Source organism: Haliotis rufescens, unplaced genomic scaffold (genome assembly GCF_023055435.1).
Source record: "Haliotis rufescens isolate VD_foot unplaced genomic scaffold, xgHalRufe1.0.p SCAF_11, whole genome shotgun sequence".
Classification (NCBI taxonomy): Eukaryota; Metazoa; Mollusca; class Gastropoda; order Lepetellida; family Haliotidae; genus Haliotis; species Haliotis rufescens.
In genome coordinates this window covers 14,879,295-14,900,618 of record NW_025963791.1, presented here as the reverse complement: position 1 = coordinate 14,900,618, position 21,324 = coordinate 14,879,295, and the positions used below count along the sequence as shown (strand labels likewise).

At 37.9% G+C, this 21,324-nt stretch overlaps 1 protein-coding gene across 4 annotated transcripts in view; it reads left to right on the top strand.

Moving 5' to 3' along the window:
• The window catches only part of LOC124110627, a 120,236-nt gene that overhangs the window by 50,452 nt on the left and 48,460 nt on the right, over nt 1-21,324 (top strand). For 2 of the 4 annotated variants that reach the window (XM_048392282.1, XM_046469936.2), the window contains 41 exons: nt 742-924; nt 1,944-2,069; nt 2,432-2,623; nt 2,777-2,911; nt 3,288-3,473; nt 3,660-3,803; nt 3,929-4,120; nt 4,876-5,007; nt 5,131-5,316; nt 5,437-5,763; nt 6,528-6,662; nt 7,076-7,255; nt 7,499-7,636; nt 7,775-8,104; nt 8,802-8,987; nt 9,299-9,436; nt 9,788-9,973; nt 10,625-10,762; nt 10,886-11,071; nt 11,283-11,411; nt 11,618-11,806; nt 12,103-12,234; nt 13,057-13,242; nt 13,514-13,660; nt 13,767-13,955; nt 14,355-14,489; nt 14,639-14,824; nt 15,263-15,394; nt 15,571-15,747; nt 15,939-16,067; nt 16,192-16,374; nt 17,380-17,502; nt 17,933-18,121; nt 18,681-18,827; nt 18,950-19,132; nt 19,313-19,435; nt 19,547-19,735; nt 19,959-20,078; nt 20,190-20,378; nt 20,504-20,626; nt 21,040-21,225. In XM_048392282.1, the coding sequence (XP_048248239.1) occupies nt 742-924; nt 1,944-2,069; nt 2,432-2,623; nt 2,777-2,911; nt 3,288-3,473; nt 3,660-3,803; nt 3,929-4,120; nt 4,876-5,007; nt 5,131-5,316; nt 5,437-5,763; nt 6,528-6,662; nt 7,076-7,255; nt 7,499-7,636; nt 7,775-8,104; nt 8,802-8,987; nt 9,299-9,436; nt 9,788-9,973; nt 10,625-10,762; nt 10,886-11,071; nt 11,283-11,411; nt 11,618-11,806; nt 12,103-12,234; nt 13,057-13,242; nt 13,514-13,660; nt 13,767-13,955; nt 14,355-14,489; nt 14,639-14,824; nt 15,263-15,394; nt 15,571-15,747; nt 15,939-16,067; nt 16,192-16,374; nt 17,380-17,502; nt 17,933-18,121; nt 18,681-18,827; nt 18,950-19,132; nt 19,313-19,435; nt 19,547-19,735; nt 19,959-20,078; nt 20,190-20,378; nt 20,504-20,626; nt 21,040-21,225 (6,906 nt within the window). The remainder of the gene's footprint in view (nt 1-741; nt 925-1,943; nt 2,070-2,431; nt 2,624-2,776; nt 2,912-3,287; nt 3,474-3,659; nt 3,804-3,928; nt 4,121-4,875; nt 5,008-5,130; nt 5,317-5,436; nt 5,764-6,527; nt 6,663-7,075; nt 7,256-7,498; nt 7,637-7,774; nt 8,105-8,801; nt 8,988-9,298; nt 9,437-9,787; nt 9,974-10,624; nt 10,763-10,885; nt 11,072-11,282; nt 11,412-11,617; nt 11,807-12,102; nt 12,235-13,056; nt 13,243-13,513; nt 13,661-13,766; nt 13,956-14,354; nt 14,490-14,638; nt 14,825-15,262; nt 15,395-15,570; nt 15,748-15,938; nt 16,068-16,191; nt 16,375-17,379; nt 17,503-17,932; nt 18,122-18,680; nt 18,828-18,949; nt 19,133-19,312; nt 19,436-19,546; nt 19,736-19,958; nt 20,079-20,189; nt 20,379-20,503; nt 20,627-21,039; nt 21,226-21,324) is intronic. The other 2 variants (XM_048392284.1, XM_048392283.1) reach the window with 2 other exon arrangements.

Sequence of the window (21,324 nt, the reverse complement as noted above, 5' to 3'; positions counted from 1 at the left end):
TTACACTAGCCCGGACCAGCTTTGTTAATGTTAAAGGTATCCTAAGGGCTTGTAGAATTTCAAACATTACGTGGGTTATTGCTATATGGTATTACTATGCAGGTTTGTAAACTTTCTTTGTTAGTTTCTATCCCTGAAGTGTGCACCTGTTGTGCTTCTGAGGCGACTGAATAGATTGGTTGGTCATGCTCAGTGACAATTTGTTTGTCATCTGTCCTATGCTCATCTGTTGATGCTGATGATGTCAATAACATGAGTTAGTTACATCATATAGCTGGAGTATTGCTGAGTGTACCCCATATGATGTAAGTGCCATCATTCGCTGCACTTCAACATAGCATGATGCTCAGTAAATCCCATCATGTCAGATAATCCCTGTCTACACTGTAATTGCTACATTCTACTTTGAGCTCCTTCTCCCACTATATGTGCCTTCAGACACAGTTACACGGTTACATACTTTCAAGCACTGTAAACAATGTAATTGTCATAAGTGTTATGAGTATGCACCTGCACTACATACAACACATATTTGGGTCAATAATCTGCCCATTTGCTATTACAACAGATTGAATATGCTGACATGCTAGGATCATTTCCAAAGTAGGAATAACAATCTTTCTGACTTCTTTCTTTCTCCGGTAATACACCCACCAGGAGGCATTTACTTGCATATATCAAAATAACTACTTTTACACACTGTCATGATCTAGTCAGTAATCTCTTTGTTTTCTATTCCAGCTTGGCCTGTCCACATTTGACTCTTCTCGCCCTAACAGAAAAGACTTGACCAACCTGACCATCACAGTAAATAAAAATCCCAATGCTCCAGTTTTCACAACGGCATCCTATGACAGAACGATCTCAGAGACATACGATCTTGGTGTGTCTGTCATCCAGATTGAAGCCAGTGACCAAGATGGAGTAAGATATATCATTTGTCACATTTTCATTGGCAGGAGTTATCATTATTGAAACAAATTAGGAATAATTTAATTGTGTGTTCATGTGCATGGATTGATATGTATATATAATAGGACCTTTAGTTAATGTTTATCATTAATTTTAGCTCATCTGCCTGAAAGTCAAGTGCTGCGTATGTCATGCTTGTCAAGGCAGCCATATTAAAAAGCTATTCATGGTCATTTTGCAGTTGTTATTCAAAATGTAATGAAATTTGTATGTGTAGTTAGTACATGTAGTGGGGTTCAATACATGTTTTGTTTTTATATTTTTAATTTAAACCTATATTTGACATTTACTCTTTGGACTATACTTCTGAATTCTCTCAAAATGCATTTTCTTGCTGTAATCATCATCTCTTTGGGAAACTTTTTCCCAATGATGGCATCTGAATTTGTTCAAGAGGTTTGATTTTCAATGTGGTTGCTATGGAATCTATAATGAAACACCTCCATCATTTCTGTTCAAAATGTACTGTTATGCTTATAAATTCTCTCAAAATACAATTTTGCTCTGTAAACATCTTCTCTGAAATTGCCAGACTAAGGAAGCTGAACTTCGGCATGTATGTTTCTCTTTATGATGACATCATATCTTGTTCAAATCATTGGTATTTCCTGTTTCTTTGAGAGTAAAATCCCAGCGATTTGAACAAAATATGGTGTATGATTCTTCAAATTAGGTAAAGGTTCAGAGTTGACGTTGTGTAAAGCTAATGTAACATACTGTTGTTTCATTCATTCTTGCAGATTTGGAAATATTGTGGAATTTTAGTTACATGTTTCATTTTTTTAAATACTTTTGTACTCCATATTTATGCAGAAAATATTTGAGAAACAATGCTGACAGAAACTTTTATTAAGCGGCTGTCTTTGTGCACAGTTTAAACAGTTGACTACATATCCTGGTGAGCTAGTGAAGTAACCTTTAAATGTGACTTTTTAACCATTATTTGATTGGTTTACAATTGTCTATTGCAGCAAACCCTGAGCTACTCAGTAGAGGCGGCGACTCCCGCAGGCTGTGATTCCTACTTCCTGCTTGGAGCTTCAGGCCTCATAGTCGCTTCACGTGCTCTCACAACCTCCACGTTTCCCCAGTGCACGGTTGGTATATAGTTATTATCAACATATATCTATAACACTATTTTGTGCTCATGCGAGCTATGTGGACAAAATGTAAGTGCATGTTTGCAATCTCTTATTTGTTTTGTTTTTTTTGGTGAAAAGTGCAATTTTATTAAAATATAATTCTTCCGTAGGGTTACTCATTTATTGGTGCTTCAGAATTTACATAGTGTATGACAGTTTTGTCAATAGCAATACTTATCTTAATATATGTATGTTCACACTAAGTATTCGTAACTTTCCTTTTGTACTTTTGATGTTTGTAATATGGACTATGTACTATATTTATCATTCCCTGTCTCAGAATCTGTGGCAAATAATCCACTGTTTTCTTCTAATAGTTGAACCTGAGAATCCAAGACAATGGTGTTCCTGTGAGACAGAGTGCTGGTATCGCCACAGCAACAATCAGGATTGATAGAAACCTCAATGCTCCTGTAATTGGAGGTGGTCCATATACCAGAACCATTCCTGAGAATCAAAATGTTGGATTTACAGTCTTCCAGATCCAAGCCAGTGATGCTGACCAAGCAGTGAGTTACTTGAAAATGTGATATATCCAATACCCCTTGTGTTGGTAATTTATGAATGTTATTAATACCCCAGTTTAATGTCATCTGTTCAGTATTGCAATAACTGATTTGTTTCTCTAGTTCTATTCTGATTGTTGTTGCTTTAAATTGCAGAACACTGCATTCTCACAATTGGAATACAGTTTGATTGGAGATGACAATACTGGCAATTTCTTTGAAATCAACAGCCAGACTGGTGTGTTCACAGTCCGAAGTCCTCTTGACAGGAATAATATAGACAGATATGTGGTATGTCTTCATTTCCCTCAGACTTATTGTATGAATGGATTTTTGGATAGCTAGTTTGTATTGGTTAATGCTGACAGTTTACTGCTGTAAAGGAATTTTCTTGTGATCTCCAACATAATGCAGATTCGAAACTATCTGTTAAATAAAGTCAACTGAATTTTAAACAAGTCTATGTGCAGTTGGTTATTTAATGAAGATGTAAAACCATCAATAGAATTTCAACTAAGGTTTTAACAGGAAGATGTGCTACTAAGGAGCCAGATAATGCAGATCTATCCATGAATGAAACTCAAGTGTAGTCGTAAATGAAGATTTGTTGTTGATACTGAGGTGTGATTCTGATTACTGTTGTTTAACATGTCAAATTGTTTTTTAGGCACGAGTGGTTGTAAAGGATGGTGGATCTCCAAGAAGGAGTGCTTCTATCACTGGAATTGTTACTATTTTGAGGAACCTCAATGGTCCTGTATTTGACAGAAGCTTTTATAATGTGACCATTTTCGAGACTCAGGACCTTACTGGCAGTATTGAGCGTGTCACAGCAACAGATGCAGACAGAGCTGTAAGTTGGAACTTACTGACTTGTGACATCAATTTAATGTTTGTTTTTAATATGTTTCTATGTGATTTCAATAGTCAAAGTACACAGTTTGCATTGTAAAAATGACTAAATGATGTCCGAGGGATAATGCCAGCTGTATTGTTGATGTGAAACAGTGTGGTACATGCAGTTCATTTTCTGTTTCAGGGTCCTCAGAGTGAATTCACCTTTTCACTGTTAGACTTGACCGGGAACTTTGCCTCCACATATTTCCGAATTGATGCATCAAGTGGCAATATCTATGTTCGCTTGCCTCTCACCCAGGACCCGTCGGACATTCCTTCTGTTGAGGTGAATACCTACATAGGATTAGTGCATTATCAGTGTGGACTGCAATATTATATATTTGGTTCATGCCATTCATGTTTTGTTTTTATTTCATTTCACTAATCTTGTTTGTACGTTCTGACTTTCAGTTCTCAGTTGGAGCCACTGACCAAGGTGTACCACCACAAACATCCACGCCAAATGCACGTGTGCGTGTCAACATTATCCGCAACCAATTCCCCCCTGTCTTCCAGAATGAGCCCTACACTGCAAGCATTGATTTCACTGCTCCCACTAACTCCCCAGTGACAAATGTGCTTGCTACAGATGCTGACACCAGTGTACGTATAAGTAGTTCACACCGTAAACCGTGGGGAGTCTATTGGGAAAGTGTTCACCACACAAAAGGCATTGGTCTAATTTCCATATGATCCTAAACTTAAAGCCACTTCATAGTGTCCTACTCTGTGATACTGTAATAAATGCAAGGAAGCAACTCTCAGTCACTTGCTTTGAAGATGAAAGCAGTAGCAGTTTTGTTTGTGTTCATGGTATTCCTCTAACAATATTTTAGTGAATTTTGTTGTATCCCTGTGAAATGGGTTTTCAGATGCTTAAGAATCATTCATAGTTTTCTCGCTAATCACAAGAACAACTGTAGAACATCTCACTCACTTATAATAGACAGCTTTATCTCAAAAACAAGCCATCATCTGGGTATTCACAATGTCTGTGTCATGCCACACCCGTTGTTATTGCACGAATAATCACGATAAACATGGCCGTACAAAAACATATGTCCAAAAACCTATAATTGTCAAAAACATATGATGCAATGATACTCAAATATATTTTCAACTATCATTTCAATATATTGCTATGCATTCAAGTATATATGACCTAGATTTCAACTGATTGTCAAATTTTCTGCCTGAACTCGTGCACATGGATTGTTTTGAGCATTGAGTCTAGATGCCAACCTGGATTTTATCATGTTCTAATTTTATTTATTTCTAAATTTCTTATTTCATTATATGTGGATGTATTATTTTAAATGAACGAATTGTTTTAGCATAACTGTTCTTTTTCTTTTCAGAGTCCCTATAATGTGGTCACATATTCTCTGATTGGTGATGGTGTGGCGCTCAGCTTGTTTTCAGTGAATCCTGGCAGTGGAGCCATCAGTACTCGAACTACCCTTTCTTCTGATAATAGAGAACAATATGTGGTGAGTTCCTTTCTATGTTTATCTATTCCCAGATGTATAGTTGTTTACCTACATGTTATTTGCCCTTTTTCAGAACATTGATGATGTAGGTGTCACTATTAATATTACTTTTGTTTAACTCAGCTTCGACTTGTGGCCACTGATGGAGGAACTCCACAACTCACAGACACATCAACAGTGCTAGTAACTGTAAACAGGAACTTGAATGCACCACGATTGCAGCCTCAAAACTACAGTGTGGAAATTTTGGCCACACAGACTATCTCCATACCCATCCTCACCATCAATGCTGTTGATAGTGATGCCCAGGTGAGATCATGCTTTATTCCTATCGTTATATAGTTTTGTTATCACTTGGCTGATTTATTTCATGTAAGTGTCATGATGTATTGTTGTATGCCCTGCATGTATCATTCTCACTACTTCCAGGCACCATATAACACAATAGTGTTCAGACCAACATCAAGTGCATTGTTCAATGAGTACTTTGGTGTGGATCCTTCATCTGGGGCTGTGTATGTTAAGAAAGATCTAGGCCTCCGGTCCGATCTGTCAAGTTACGTAGGCACTGTGTCAGTGTGTGACTCAGCCTCCAGTCCAAGATGTTCTGATGCCCCATCCTATGTGACCATCCTTGTGAAACATAACCTCAACACACCTCTCTTCATCAATGAGCCATACAGAAGAGACCTCCAGCGTTCTCTTGGTGCTGGCACAGGGGTGTTGACAGCTCAAGCAGTTGATCGGGATGATCCTGTAAGTCCTGCATGTACATTATAAACGCACATACTCTCTGTGTGTTACTACTGTAGAAACATCTATAGAACCCTTGATTCTAAGACTCAAGTACAGGTACTATTTTCACTTAAACTTGTGTTCAATAAACATTATAGTTTCAGTACATACATTGCACTGTGTTGTGTATGTGAATGATTTTTATGACAGACATATTTCGTTGTAATTGGCCCAAGTTTTGTCATCAACATTGGTATTGATGTGATTAGACACTCGTCAGTATGTTTCGAGATACTCGTGCCTAATTGTACCCTGGTTTAGCTGTGTGTACATCTTAGATATCCCAAGACCTATGGTTTGTATTTTATATTAAATGTGACGTTAAATCCCATTTCGCCTCACCTTACCATGTATCTGAAAATCTTGTACACTTGGTACTTAACCTACATTTCAGACCATTATGATCAAGAATTATATTCCATAACATAAACATTGTAGTCTCAGCTCTCATATGGCTCAGTGTTGGCTAAACTGTATATCAATTTAAGATGCAGACATTTATGACTGTAAATGGCCAAATTCTTATCTTCAGCATAGGTATTAATATGGTCAGATGCTCGTTAATATGTTAGTTTAGAGGTCCTCAAGTACACTTTGTGTTGACTGTATGTAAGCAGAAATTGTCCCCAGACCTATGTTATTAACATTAAAATTATTGTAATAACACAGGCACAAGATACATTGGCTAGTGCTTCTGGCATATATTGTGTAATTATCCATTTCAGACAACAATCTTTGGTCAGATTCGTTACACCCTCATTGGTGATGACCAAGCCCCTAACTTCTTCAGTATCAACCCCACGACTGGACTTGTTGAGATCAGCAATGAACTGGGTCAAACCTCGGACAATCTGTATCAGGTAGGTTATTGTCTTCCATTCTAGGTCCCGCTTGTGAAGACCCCAGGGAAGTATATTGGTCCCGGGCAACCTATGCTTGTCGTATGAAGGTGACAAAATGGATTGGGTTGTCAGGCTCAGTGACTTGGTTGATTGCATGTCATTGTATTCCAACTGCATGGATCAATGTGATAATATCAATCACTGGATTGTCTGGTCCAGATCATTTACACACTTTCATCATGTAGATGGAATGTTGCTGAGTGCAGCATTAAACAACCAATAAAACAAATGAATCTTGCTGGTTATTCTTTAGCTTAACTTCCTGAATTTCAGTTACATGTACTGTCAATGTGATAAATGAATGATGCTCTCTGTGAACTTTCCTGTTTTTACATCACTGGTAATGAACCTAGACACTGTTTCTATTGTAGCTGCGTATCCAGGCGTGTGACCTTGGTGGTCTGTGTAACCGAACCACTGCCATTGTGACCATCACCACGAACTTCCAGGCCCCCATCATCTCCCCGGCTACCTATACTGAGACAGTACTAGAAACTCTCTCACTAGGAACACCCATCATTGATGTCAATGCTACAGATGCCGACCCAACGGTTAGGAAATATAGTTTTAGTCTTCTCAAGTAATAATTACGTGGCATTTGATGTGCCATTTGATGTTTTTAATTTAAATATATATATATTGTTATATATATATATTGTTGTAAATTTGTTGTATATTTTTCCTTACACTTGTGACAGTTTATTGCTGCCCACAGGGTATAGTGATAAGTTTTTCGCCGCATTGAATGATACAATTAAAAGTGTATGTTAATTAATACCATTCTTTCTTCACAGGCACCCAACAACCAGATTACATACGTGATATCTGATGGCCCCGAGGATCTGGAATGTTTCACCATCAACCCTGACACTGGTGTCATCACTGCAAGACGCTCATTACTCTATAATCCATGCACAGCTTCAGTTTACTCTGTAAGTTTCCACCCGTTTTCCTTTACATTGATTTGTTAAAATAATATTTGTATCATCTGTATTTGAAAGATGTCTTTCCCTACATGTATGATACATCCTAAAAATTTATGCCTTGATGAATGTACGTCTTGTACACAGATGCAAGTGGTGGCCCGTGACCGTGGTTCCCCATCGCTGGACAGCACTCCTGCTTCTGTGACCATCAATGTACGGCGCAACGACTTCCCTCCAGTTTTCAACAATGAGCCATATACAACCAATCTGCGGGAAGATGCCAGTGTGAATGATCCTGTCTTCACAGTAAATGCCGTGGACAGGGATCTTGTTGCTCCTTTCAACACCATTCAGTTTACTCTCATCGGTGATGACACAGCTCCTGTCTACTTTGATATCCGTCAAACTGATAACAACAATGCACAGATTTTCGTCAAAGCACCGGTCTTGAATGATGACAAGACAACTTATATTGTGAGTGTATTATACTGTTAGTGTGGTCAGAATTGCCTGAATCTGATAAGAATGTAATCTTTATTGTATGTTCATCTTGCTCTAAGTATGATGTATATTGTGTCTCATTATGTCTTAGTGCAGTGAAGAACTGTTAAGTTACCTGTGTTTGGTTTCTATTGTCATGGGTACACTTTGGTTTTCCTAAACATTGAACAAGCGAGATAGGTAAAAAACACTACTTCATTTTGGGGGTGGGGGAGATATTTTGTGTTTCAGATTATATATCTAGCATATTTTGTGTTGCATGTTTCAATGTTTTAGTGTTTCACCTAGAACTCACAAATTCACTCCTTTAGTGTAGATTTATTAATTTGCATTTGAATGGTCAAACAGGGCTTCTAAACTTAAGGAAATCAAATCATACCCAATGTTAAAAATTACAAAATATTTTTCAAGTATGATCAATGTCAGGTTAATACTGTTGTACACATTCTGATTCTCTGAACAAAATTGTCAAAAGATTTGTCTAAATAAAATAAGCTGTATTGATAAAACAAGAAAACAAATCAGATTTCTTTCAGCACAATAGTGTAATTCCGTGGACAAGTGAATACTGCAAATTACTTTCATATTGTTGAATTCTTCTTCATTACTGTATGATTCTCGGTAGTACTCATTGTAACTCATGGCTCATAACACTTAATGTGATCCCAAGGTGAGAGTCCGAGCTGCTGATGGAGGTATTCCAAGCAAGTCCGACACGACCACTGTTCGCATCACAGTCAACAGGAATCTGTTTGCTCCTCGCTTTGATCCAATTGATTACAACATCACCATTTCCGAGACTCAGGCTTTGGGATTGTCCATCTTCCAAGTGACTGCTACTGATCGCGACAGCAAGGTAATCATGAATAGAGATCCTTGTAAGATATATAATAGTATCTGAATGTTATATTTCAATTGTTGTATAGTTGTTACATGATTTTCTCAGATTTTGAAACATTTAGTGTGGTGAAATGTCGAAGGATTCTATTTCATTTTTAATTCAATTTTCTTTGCAATGAACTTTGCTGTCTTAGGATTTTGTTATCTGTTGTTGGTTCTCAATCTCATTTGAATGCTCTTGATAGTGGGACTATGAAGCATGTAGAGGCGAAAAGTTTTTAATGCTTTTCTGCACAACTATAGTGCCATGATGTTTGTGTGATTCAGTCTCCCCACCGTGATGTACGATATGAAGCAACGGGAGATGGCACTGCACTCACATACTTCAACATCTTTTCCGATAGTGGTACTATGTATGTACAGAGAGACCTACGCACTGATACACAGAAAAGGACCAGATATACTGTGAGTAGTCATGACCTACTGCAGCCTTCCACTGCAGTCATGTAAATATCTTGAAGATGAGAGAAATCTTTCTACTACTTTTGTATGTTGTATTTTTAAAGTTGTTTATAGACGGCAAAGGATTTTCGTTATTCACATACAGCAATCTGCAACTTTAGCCACTAGTCCGAATACTGAGTCTAGTAACATTTGTTTGGTCTAGTAAGCTTGGGTAATAAAAATGCATACGATAACACTAAAATGTACTAAAAATAATACAAAGAGCCAAGGTCGGGCTTGTGGACTCAGGCACAGACTGATACTGTTGGAGTTCCATCTAGTTATCTTACCAATGTCTTTTTTTATTTGCAGTTCACAATCAGCAGTCGTGATCTTGGTGTTCCTTCACTCTCTGGTTCCAATTTCGCCACAGTAACTATTAATGTGTTGAGGAATCTGAATTGCCCTGCATACTCAACACTCCCAAGGAGCGTAACCATCAATCAGACAGACATTGGGCAGTTCTTTGATGTTGATGCTACTGATGCAGACTCTTCGGTAAGAACCTTAACTTTGATGTTGGACGTTTAGCTCACTTAATGAAAGTCGTACATTTTTTGTAACCATAGCAAGAATAACAGGTTGATGGGTGGAAATGCTCTTGATATAAATAATATGATTGTTTCTTAGTTTATAAAAGTTTAGAATTCAGAACAGTTTAGATAACATCTTTACAGAAAGCATATTGCGAGGAGAGTTGTTATCGTTGCTGAATAGCAACTCTGTTTGGGTTTCATTAACAGAATCCAGCTTGGCCACTGTAGGCAATGTTGCGTAATCGTCTTTTCATAAACAGCTGATTCAAATTTGCTGATGCTTTGTTTTGATGTTAAGTTTTGTGGGAGAAATAAAATTCAGAGAAGAACATTTGTGCACTATTAAACTGGTATTTGGGAAAATAATTGATTTTTTAGCTAAGTCTTACACTTCAGAAGCAAATGTTAAGAGTACAATGCTCTGCTTATCACAGATCATTGTTGCAGATTAAGAATATTTGTACTTTTTTTATATTTGTAGTAATTGTACATCAGTCCTCAATTTATGCAGATAATATTTAAATAAAAATTCTGACAGAAACTTATCAGTGTATCAGTTTCCTGTCACCATTGTATGTGTTGATAATAACCTGATGCTTCTGTGCATTGGCAGAATGACTACAACACAGCATCCATCAGGTACCAGATTGTGGGGGATGACAATGCCAACAACTTCTTCAGTATTAATCCTTTAAGTGGCCAGATCAGTGCGCTAGCCTCCATCAGCACTGATACCTCCTATGTGTACAGAGTAAGTTTCATTTTTTATTGTCAACTGCTCAGTAATATTAATAATACTGTAAATTAATAACTGTTAAGTAAATAAGCATAAACCATGTCAGTTTTTTTATTGCCCATTTCTTTCTTGATCTAGATTCGGGTAAATGCAGCTGATGGTGGTTCCCCGCCATGTGCCACTGTTGCAGTCTTGACTGTCAACGTACGCCGAAACCTCAATCCTCCAGTCTTCACACAACAGAATGTTGTTGCCACTATCCTTGAGACTCATAGTGTAGAAGCACAGGTCTCAATCCTCCTTGCAAGAGACTTTGACACAGGCGTAAGTTCTTAGATTGGCAATATCAGATGCATGTGATTGAAGTCAGGATAGATGCTGACATTACAACTAACCTTCTAAGTACAGAATTTACTCAGGGATAGATGTTCAGATTAGAGGTTCAGATTAAAGGTACTTGTTTGAGGTGCAGATGACAGGTAAAACAGTCTGTGTCAGGATGAATGCTATTAATATACTCTGTATTTCACTGCAGACTGGAGCCGTAGTGTCCTATGGATTTGAAGCTTCCTCACAATGGCAGAATTTGTTCAGGATTGATGCCAACTCTGGAACTGTGTTCCTTCGTAGAAGACTCATTAGTGTTACTGGGAACCAATTTGTGGTACGTATACAACTGCTGCTCCTCCTTTTTCATTACCGAGTTCTTATAATAAAAATCAGCCGCAATATTACCACAGCATTGTTACAGTTATTTCACACAAGGCCATATCCTCTGTCTGTGTTCTAGTGTGTGGCATAGCTGCTTCCTAGTATGAATTATGACAATTATGGTATATTTACAAGTATGTTGAAATATTCTCCTTCCAGATGCAATTTGTTGCATCAGACAATGGCAATCCACGTCTGACAAGTACACCAGCAACACTGACAGTAAATGTTCTGAGGAATAACTTCCCTCCAGAGTTCTTACAAGAACCTTACAATGAAAATATTCTCCGCAATGCTGCAACCAACACTTTCGTATCACGAGTTATAGCAAGAGACAACGATACTGTGGTAAGTCCAACATGCATTATTCATACAATTAATACGTAAACATTCCCTCTGGTATATGATTGCCCTATTTCCCCTCCTTACAGGTGATCACAAGGTTAAAAAAAATAAAAAGTCCCTGAGTGTATGTGTAATCCATCAGACTTCATTATCTCTCCTTGTGCATTACAAGCTAGACATGTTTAGAGTTACTTGTGGTTAGAAAAAAACAATTCAAATTCATGATTGTGGACATATTTCATTTTGTTGCAAGTTAAATGTTTCATGCTTACATTGATACCTCTTCATTTGTATTGCAGTCTCCCTTCAATGTAACATCTTTCACAATGATTGGGGATGAAAATGCTAATGCCTACTTCCGAATTGACCCCAGCAATGGGCAGATCTACACCACCAGTTCCCTTGATGCTGTTTCCACACCTGTGTTCAGTGTAAGTGAGAGAGCTGTGACCATTTTGTAGTGATATTTGCTTATGTTTGGGGCATTAGTCGAGTATTACATATGAAAAGTTATGAAGGTTCTCCTTAAAGAGTATTGCAAAGAGAGTGTCAATGAAAGTGATGGAAATTAAGAGCACTCCTGGGCTCCATGAGCTTTTGAGCTGTAGTATCCATGTTGAGGACCTCTCAAACTTTGCTTAGGACTGACTGTGACAGAGATTAAGTGTTTCTTTGTTTGTTTGTTTGTTTGTTTGTTTAACGCCACAGTTAGCAACATTCCAGCTATATGAAAGCGGTATGTAAATAATCGAATCTGGACCAGTCCAGTGATCGATAGAATGACATGCATCAATCAAGTCAGCGAGCCTGATCACCGAATTCTGTTAGTCACCTCCTATGACAAGCATCATTGACCTTTTACAAGAAGCATGGGTTGCTGAAGACCTATTCTAACCCAGATCTTGACAGATCCAGAGATTCATTGACTTTCATTCTAACTTCTAAACTCTGCAAAGCACATGAATAGGTCTGTTTAGAGAACATCAATTACCCAAGCCGCTTTAGAGTTATACTGTAGGTTAGCAAAAAGGTTGTTAGCGCAAAAATCAGGGTTAAAAATGATATCATAATTTCCTGACTTAACAAGGTCTATGATAGTCCTAGTGCTATAATTACTATATGGAGCATAGTTAAAGAAATTTTTAATACACATGAAAGGTCATTTTCAGACTAAGTATGACTATAGACAAAATATAAGGGTGACAATAGTCTGTAAAATAATTATATGTAAGGTTCTTCTGTGTTTTATGCAGCTACGTATAGTGGTATCTGATGGCGGAGAGCCTGCTTTGACTGACACTGCTGTGATGCGTGTGTTTGTGAATCGGAATCTGGCCAGCCCTACGTTCAATCAAGTCGTGTACCCAGTCCGAATCCTGGAAAACCAGCTTGTAGGATTGGAGCTGACCCCAGTCACATGCACAGATGCTGATAACTTTGTAAGAGCATACTATGTTTAAAACATGTTATTATTTGATTTTTAACACTTGAAAAAAAGGAACAATTTTCTGCACACAGTTGACATGTTAAAGAAGAAGCTAGTTGATGAGGCATTGAATTGGTATAATCATTAGGTGCTTTTCACTGTACTTTTTATTGGTATAATCATGAAGTATTTTTCACACTACTTTATGTAATTTGGACTGATTATACCACAAACTGTTGGGTGTTTATGCTTTGATTTTGATGAGTTTATCTTTTACAATGTAGGCACCATACAACCAAGTGCGGTATGCACTGACGGGCAATAGCACTGTTCTTCAATTCTTCCAAGTAAACACAGTCAATAACATTGGTACTGTGTCATTGAAGAGAGCCATCTCTGATTACCCAGACAACACCGTCACACAACTTCAGGTATGTGATTAATCTCTATAACTTCTTCTGTAAACGGGAGCAGATCAGCAGCAAATAGGACATCATCAAAGAATTGATCATAACTCTTACCCTGTCATATTTTCAGTTCCAAGTGACGTGTGAAGATCTTGGAAATCCAAGCCAACCAGCCAGCAACTCTGCAACCGTCCTTGTGAATATTGTGAGGAATACCGCACCATTCTTTGATGCTATCCCATACTCTACACTCATCCCTGCTACACAAGGAGCAGGCACGTCTGTGTTCCAGGTGTCTGCCAGAGATAATGATGTGGATGTAAGTTGTCCTGAGGCCATGCTGGAATGTCTGAGGAATAAGGCTAAAAGGATTCTTTTTGTTTTTCAGTCATTGCCATTGCCCTTGTTTAACATTTTATTTCTGCTTCAAGCCAAAAAACCAATTGGTATATATGTGACACATTTGATAATATGAATTTTCACTCTGATTCTGAAATAAAGTTAAACTGCCTGTCTTTTCCATTTTTGCAAAGGTCATGTTTAAGAAATATCTGTTACCTAATATGCATTTGTTGTATCTTTAGACAGATTGTTTTTTCAATTTTAGCTTCTTGTTCCTTTTTCTCGTTATGATGTATCAAGAACCCACTATATATGATGTTAAATATAATTTTGTTGACAACATAATATCTGATATTTGCTTTATAATTTTCTTCAGACCCCATTCAATCAAATATCCCTGGCTCTTTTGGGTGACTCCAATACACCATCCTACTTCGATCTCAGTCCATCAGGCCTTATCTCTGTGAGAAACGGTGTCAACCTCACTACCGACACCAGGACTAGCTACATTGTAAGTACAGGATGTATGAGACTAGACATAATTGTGGATATGATGTATATATATATGCAGCAAGAGGTTGGGATTTAAATCTAACTTATGAGTATTCATTAAGAAACTTTACATGAACTGATTTGTTTCTAATTGATGTTTTTTAAAAGGCTCGTATCCAAGTGCGTGATGGAGGCTCCCCATCTTTGACCTCAACAGCCTTGGTTGCTATCTCAGTCACAAGGAACTTCTTTGCCCCAGTCTTCACAAATTCTCGGGTGCAACAGACCATACCAGAAACAACTCCTGTAGGCACCACAGTCACCAGTCTAACAGCCTCGGATAGAGATACTGTGGTTTGTACCGTTTCCAGTCTTCTTGAACTCCTCTTTATCGTCCATTGTACAGTGATGTTTCAAGAGACAAATGGCAGTAGAACAGTTCATGGTTTTATCAACCTTTAATGGGATGTTCTTCTATATACTTACAAAATTAAAACGAGAAGAAGATTATTTAAATGGCTATCAGTGAACACTGTCCCAGAAAATCTTATCTGAAACCCTGACGTAATACTAATTAACTCTCATCTTAATTGGGTAGTTGGTTACTAGATAATGAATTGTTTTATGAATTACCATGTACTTAGTCAATCAATCATCGTATTGTTGAGTTTGTATCAATAAACTTAATTAACAAAGAACTATTGTTTTCAGTGTAAATTTAAAGAGAAGATTTTGTCTGAATTATTGGTGCCATGGAATGTTCCTGTGTCACAATACTTTATCCATTTACAGGCTCCCAACGGTAACTTTCAGTACAGGCTTGTTGGTGGTACTGGCATAGGTTTCTTCTACGTGGATCCTAACAACGGACAGGTTGTCCTTCTGAAGTCAGTTCAAGGACTTTCCACTCAAAGATTCTTCACGGTGAGAATGTATTAACTGTCATAATGACATCTTCTTCAGTAACTTCTACCTTTCCTATCCCATATGTCCTGTTGTCTTAGTGACTTATTGTTGAAGCCTATTCTGAAGATTCTTCATGTCAAGTAACCTGTATTGCCAGGGCTACCATCCTTGATTTGCACGTTTTCTGATTACAGTTGAACGTAGAAGCACGGGATGAAGGAACACCATCTCTCTTTGCCACAGCCACCGTAGAAGTTACTGTCACTTTTGACAGTGACCAGCTGGTCTTTGCTTCTGGAGAATACAACGTAACTATCAATGAGAACACACAAGTCAACACTGTCATCACACAAGTACTGGCTCAACCACAGGTTGGTCTATATTCTTGGAGACAAACTAATTTGCTGACTTCATTGCATCTGATATGCAATCCATATTGTAAACCCAATTATGACCATCTTGCAGAATTTTTTTCCAATATTTAAGTGATGCTTTTATTAGAGTTGAAAATAACATAGTGAGAACTCCTACTCTCCACTAACATGACTGTCTTCATTTACAGGCTGGTGTAACATACACAGTGATTGGCCTGAGCTCAGGACCAGACTTCTTCGCTGTGGACGGTTCTACTGGAGAGGTCCGTGTAAAGACCACACTGACTTCAGACACTGCTGAACTCACTGGCTACCGGGTGAGGTCCTTGATGATACTTTGAATATGAAATGAGAACCGTTCTGTGTGCTTGTACATCTGTGACAGTTTACCTTGAAGTAGCCCTTGTTTGAATCCTTTTGAATATTTCTATTTCTTTGTAGTTGAGAGTAAGAGCAACTAGGACTGGAGTGACATCACAGACAGCCTTCACATCCGTCAACATCATTGTCAACAGAAATATTAATACACCAGTGTTTGACAGAGCACAATACCTCATCACAATACCTGACACCACTGGGCTTGGCAGTGTCCTTGACACCGTGAGAGCTGTTGATGCTGATGGGGTATGTGTCTAATCTGTTATAATATAGTTGCAGAGAGCATGCAACTAATCTGCTAATGCTAATAGTTGTTTGACTATACATGGTCATTACATGGTTGAAGGATGATATTACTATGTGAATCCCCATCAAATCTTGAAATTCATGGGAGGAAATACAGAATATAGAAAAAAGATTATTATGATTTCATAAAATGGAATTATTTATCAAGTTTTGTCATCATAATGCTATCATTATATATATTAAACTACAAATATGTGACCTCCCGGCGAAATGGGACCTAAGTATGGGTGGTAGGATACAATTGTACTGTGATGTTATAAGACGTTTGGCATCAACTTACTTCAGTGAAGATCGCCATGAGTGCGGACTGTTAAAAAATATCTTACTTTCTCTCGTTCTAATGTAATTAAAACATTTCAAAACCTTTCAGCGTACATATTTACTTTCAATTCATCCGACATTATGTCTAAAATCTGCAATTATTACACCAACAGTTATAAGTTGGAAAAAAATAAATTGGTCCACATGTATGATGCCATGTATCTCTGTAATAAATGTGAGTTGAAGCTTGCAGTGTCAGAAATTGACACTAGTCCTATAGTCCTTGTAGTTAAGGTATCATAAGGACTACCCCGGTAGTAGAAATTTGTCATTTTTAAGAGTTTTGCTATTTGTTATCATTATAAAGAATAGTGGACTAAAACTGTTAGTTTCTACCGCTGAGCATGTGAATTGTATTTTTGTGTTCTGAAGATACTGTAGTTTTAAAATGTAATAAAAGTCAAAATGTGATTTTTCACCCATACGGTGCCTGATCTCATGGTTGGTCACGTATGTATATCCTGTCTTAAAATGGTGATACTATAGAAATAAGGAGTAAACTAATAGACTTTGTAATATATACCCAGTGATATATATGTAAGTGTTATGTAGTTCTCTTACATGTGGTATGAAATCAGGATATTTACATTTCTGTGACAACTGAATGTGAGATTGCCCTTTCAGGATGTGGTGGAATACACCCTGATAACTGGACAGCCAGCATCAGATTTCTTCCTGGTTGGGCCTCGTGATGGAAGCATCACCCTCAAGCAGACACTGATAGGCACTACACAAAATGTCTATCAGGTGGGCACCTTGTTCTGTTTTACAGTTGACCAACAATTGTTGACCAATATCATGATTTGATATAAGTAGAACTGAAATGGTAGTAGTATTTAATCCTCAGTAGAGATATGAATTGCTTTTGAGTAGAGCTGTAGTACGTATCGTTGGAACTGATTAAGAATCTCTAAATGCCTGCATTAAGTTTTGAGAAAGTTTAAAAGTACACTGATTAAGAAATCTGATTCATTGAAACTATTTATTTTTAACTTTTCACCATTGGAGTTGTTTACATTGGAGCTGATGATCAGTTTGTGATGATGTGACTGTATGCTGTTGTAGTTTACCATTCAGAGTTGATGATCAGTTTGTGATGATGTGACTGTATGCTGTTGTAGTTTACCATTCAGAGTTGATGATCAGTTTGTGATGATGTGACTGTATGCTGTTGTAGTTTACCATTCAAGCTGATGATCAGAAGGTTCCACGTCAGAAAACTTCAACAGTTCAAGTGACAGTGAACATCACTCGTGATGGAGGTGCTCCACTTTTCATCAGAACCCCCTATTTGGTGAACATCCGAGAAGATGTTGCAGAAAGTGCTAGCATCTTTACCGTCACTGCTACTGATAATGACCTTAGGGTATGTATTTGTCACGGCTAGTTTTCAACAGTGCCCTATACTTTACAGCTCCAGTATTGCAATCAGGGGTAAAAGTGGTCCTCACTTCAATATGCTTATTGAAAAATTGGGATGACTAGGGTCCCTGTCATTAGTCAGCTCCATACCTATGCTCATGGATTTCACCAAAGTAGTAAACATCAAGTCAGGCTTTCCTGCCACATCAAGCTGAAACTCTGTGTTAGTTTTTCTTCATTGTGATCTGTTCATGATGTCAATCACTGGATTGCGTGTCCAGACGGGATTATTTACAGGCCGTCGTCATATAACTGGAATATTGCTGAGTGCGGCATTAAACAACAAACAAACAAACAAACAGTTGCTGGTTGGTTTGTCCCAGGCCTGTTTATGTTTTGTAGGTTAATTTTGTTAATCTACTGCTTATAAGTGAATTAGTTAAGCCAGTTTTACTCGTACACCAGTACAACAGGAATTATGTTACATAATGTGCTTTTATGCTTTCATGTTTTAACCACAAGATTACTCATTTAAAATTAAACATAACTTTTGTTTTTCTTAGGGTCAGATTGAGTTTGTGACCATTGGACAAGGCGTAGCTGAAGCATTCTTTACATTGAACACCCAGACTGCACAGAATCCTCGTGAGTCCTTTGTGATTGTACGGGATACCACAGCCCTGAGGAATGATGTCACACAACAGTATACAGTGAGTTTCCCTGCGTATTCTTGTCAAATCCTCTTTAGTAGTTGCCTTGCTATCTCATTGGTTGTTTATCTTTCCTTATAATGGAACTTGCTCTGTAAAATCAAAGTTTATCAAAACTTCAGCTCAGAGTCCAGGCCTATGACACTGCCTACCCCAACAACCCAGCTACAACTGATGTCACCATCAATATTGAGCGGAACCTGGCCAGCCCACAGTTTTCTAACCAAAGATATCAAGTGACCATTTATGCCACTCAGGCACTGGGTGTACCCATAATACAAGTGAATGCTTCAGATGCCGATGGGGTATGTACCTAGACAATTACAACAATCTACACACTTATACATTATGTGTATTACAGTATAAAAATTAAAGGAATATTTCTCCTAAAAGTTGTATATTTATATGTGCATGCACCTACCTTGGTGATTTCATTTGTTTCACTACTGACACTGATGTAATTTGTATGGTATGGCTTATTTCAGGATAATCTGATGTTCAGCATAACAGGGAACATTCAGTCCCAGGCATTCTACAATATCAACCCAATTACTGGGGAAATCTATGTGGAGAGGTCACTGTTGGAAGGCAATCAGCTCAATGATCAGGTAAATCCTTGACTTTGATAATACCATTGATGTCATGTCTTAGACTGTTGCCATATGTCTTCAATACACTTTAAAGGACCTGTGTCATTCAGCTCTGCATACTATTTACAGATCAGCCTGCAAGTGCGAGACCAGAGGACTCCTGAAAAATATGGTACAGCCGAGGTTGATGTCATTATCAAAAGAGACAGATTTACTCCAGAGTTCCAGAATCAGCCTTACATTAGAACCAACTTCCCATATCGATCAAATGTTGGTGATAATGTTCTGACTGTTACTGCCACAGATAGAGATCTAGAGGTAGGAATTAATCTACAAATTCAGAAGTAAGGACAAAATATTCAAGGGTTATGTAGAAGTAAACAAAGTATGTCTCTCAAGCAAGTTAGTTTGTCTTCTGAGTCATGGTGATTGTTACACTTGGGAAATGTTAGTGCTGTTTCTAAATTAGCTTTGAAGTCCTTGTTGTTGTATCAGCTTTATCAGAGGTCCTAATGAGCGTGATATTTATTTATTTTTCCAGGGTACAATTGTCTACGAAGTGACAGGTATCTATCCTGCTCCATCATTCTTCAGAGTAAACAATGTGACTGGATTGGTTGACCTCAACCAGCAGCTGACCACCATCAGTGGAAACTACAGGGTAAGGACAAGACTTGCATTCTTCACAATGTTTTGGACCATTTACTTTTAATTTTGCATTTCTTGTGGTAAAAAGCAGCAACAAATATATTTTGTTCTCCTTTCTTTTCAGTTACGTGTCACTGCATATGACAGCTTCTACCCTAACAATGCAGCCACATCAACAGTGACAATCAGTGTTGATACCAACCCAAACACCCCTATATGTAACCCTCCTGTTATCAGCCAAGCTTTGGACACTGGCTCATTAACACCAGTTGGATTTGTTTTGGGGACTGTCAATGCAACAGATGCTGATGGGGTAAGTTGTTATTATTGTCTCACATGTCTCCGGCCAGTGTTGACTAGCCTCTTTGAATGTTATTAACTCCCCCCAAATTAGATTATGTGTCTGTGCATATGTTCATTGGTGAATTTTTGTTTCAGGATCGAATCTCCTATTCCATTGTGAATGGTGACCCTGAGGATTATAGATTCTTCTATGTAGACCAGACAAGTGGCATCCTACGTCTCCGTGAACCAATTGACAATACCTTCACTGGCTTTAACGTAAGTCTGTTTCCTTAATTCTGCCTTCAGATATGTCATGCAATATCTTTACCAACTCTTTTCTTTCTTTAAATGGCCCAGCAAGAGGATTTATGTGGAAGAAATATCACCTAGCATCCTGGTCTCTGTTGCCCAAAACATTCTTAGCAATATGTCTGTCATAGGTCAGTGTTAAGGTATGGGAGTTATGATCGTCTTAGCTCTAGGATAACTTTGTGGAAATTGACCCTGTTTCATATAGAGTAATTTCTTGTGACAGCTCTTGTAATCACTTCTTCACTATAGATGAGATACATATAATAAACAGCAGCTATGATTCATGCGTGTTGTAAGGTGTGGGCCTACAACTATGATTACTGTCATGCATATCACATCCTCAAGGTTTCTAAGTTCTATGTATCTTCTTTCAACAGTTCCAGATTCAAGCCACAGATAATGGTATTCCGACTGCCAAAGTGTGTACGTCGTTTGTTACTATCACAGTGCAGAGGGATGATGCACCCTATTTTGTCAACGAGCCATACAGTAACAGCATTGATGAGACAATCACTGTTGGTACTTCGGTATTCCGAGTAGAAGCCCAAGACAATGATATCAAGGTATTTACCATTTGTTGTTGTGAGGGGACTTATATCTTGTAGATTCATAATCTACATTTCATTGAAAGATGGTGCCTTGTGCCTTCTAATCAGCATGTT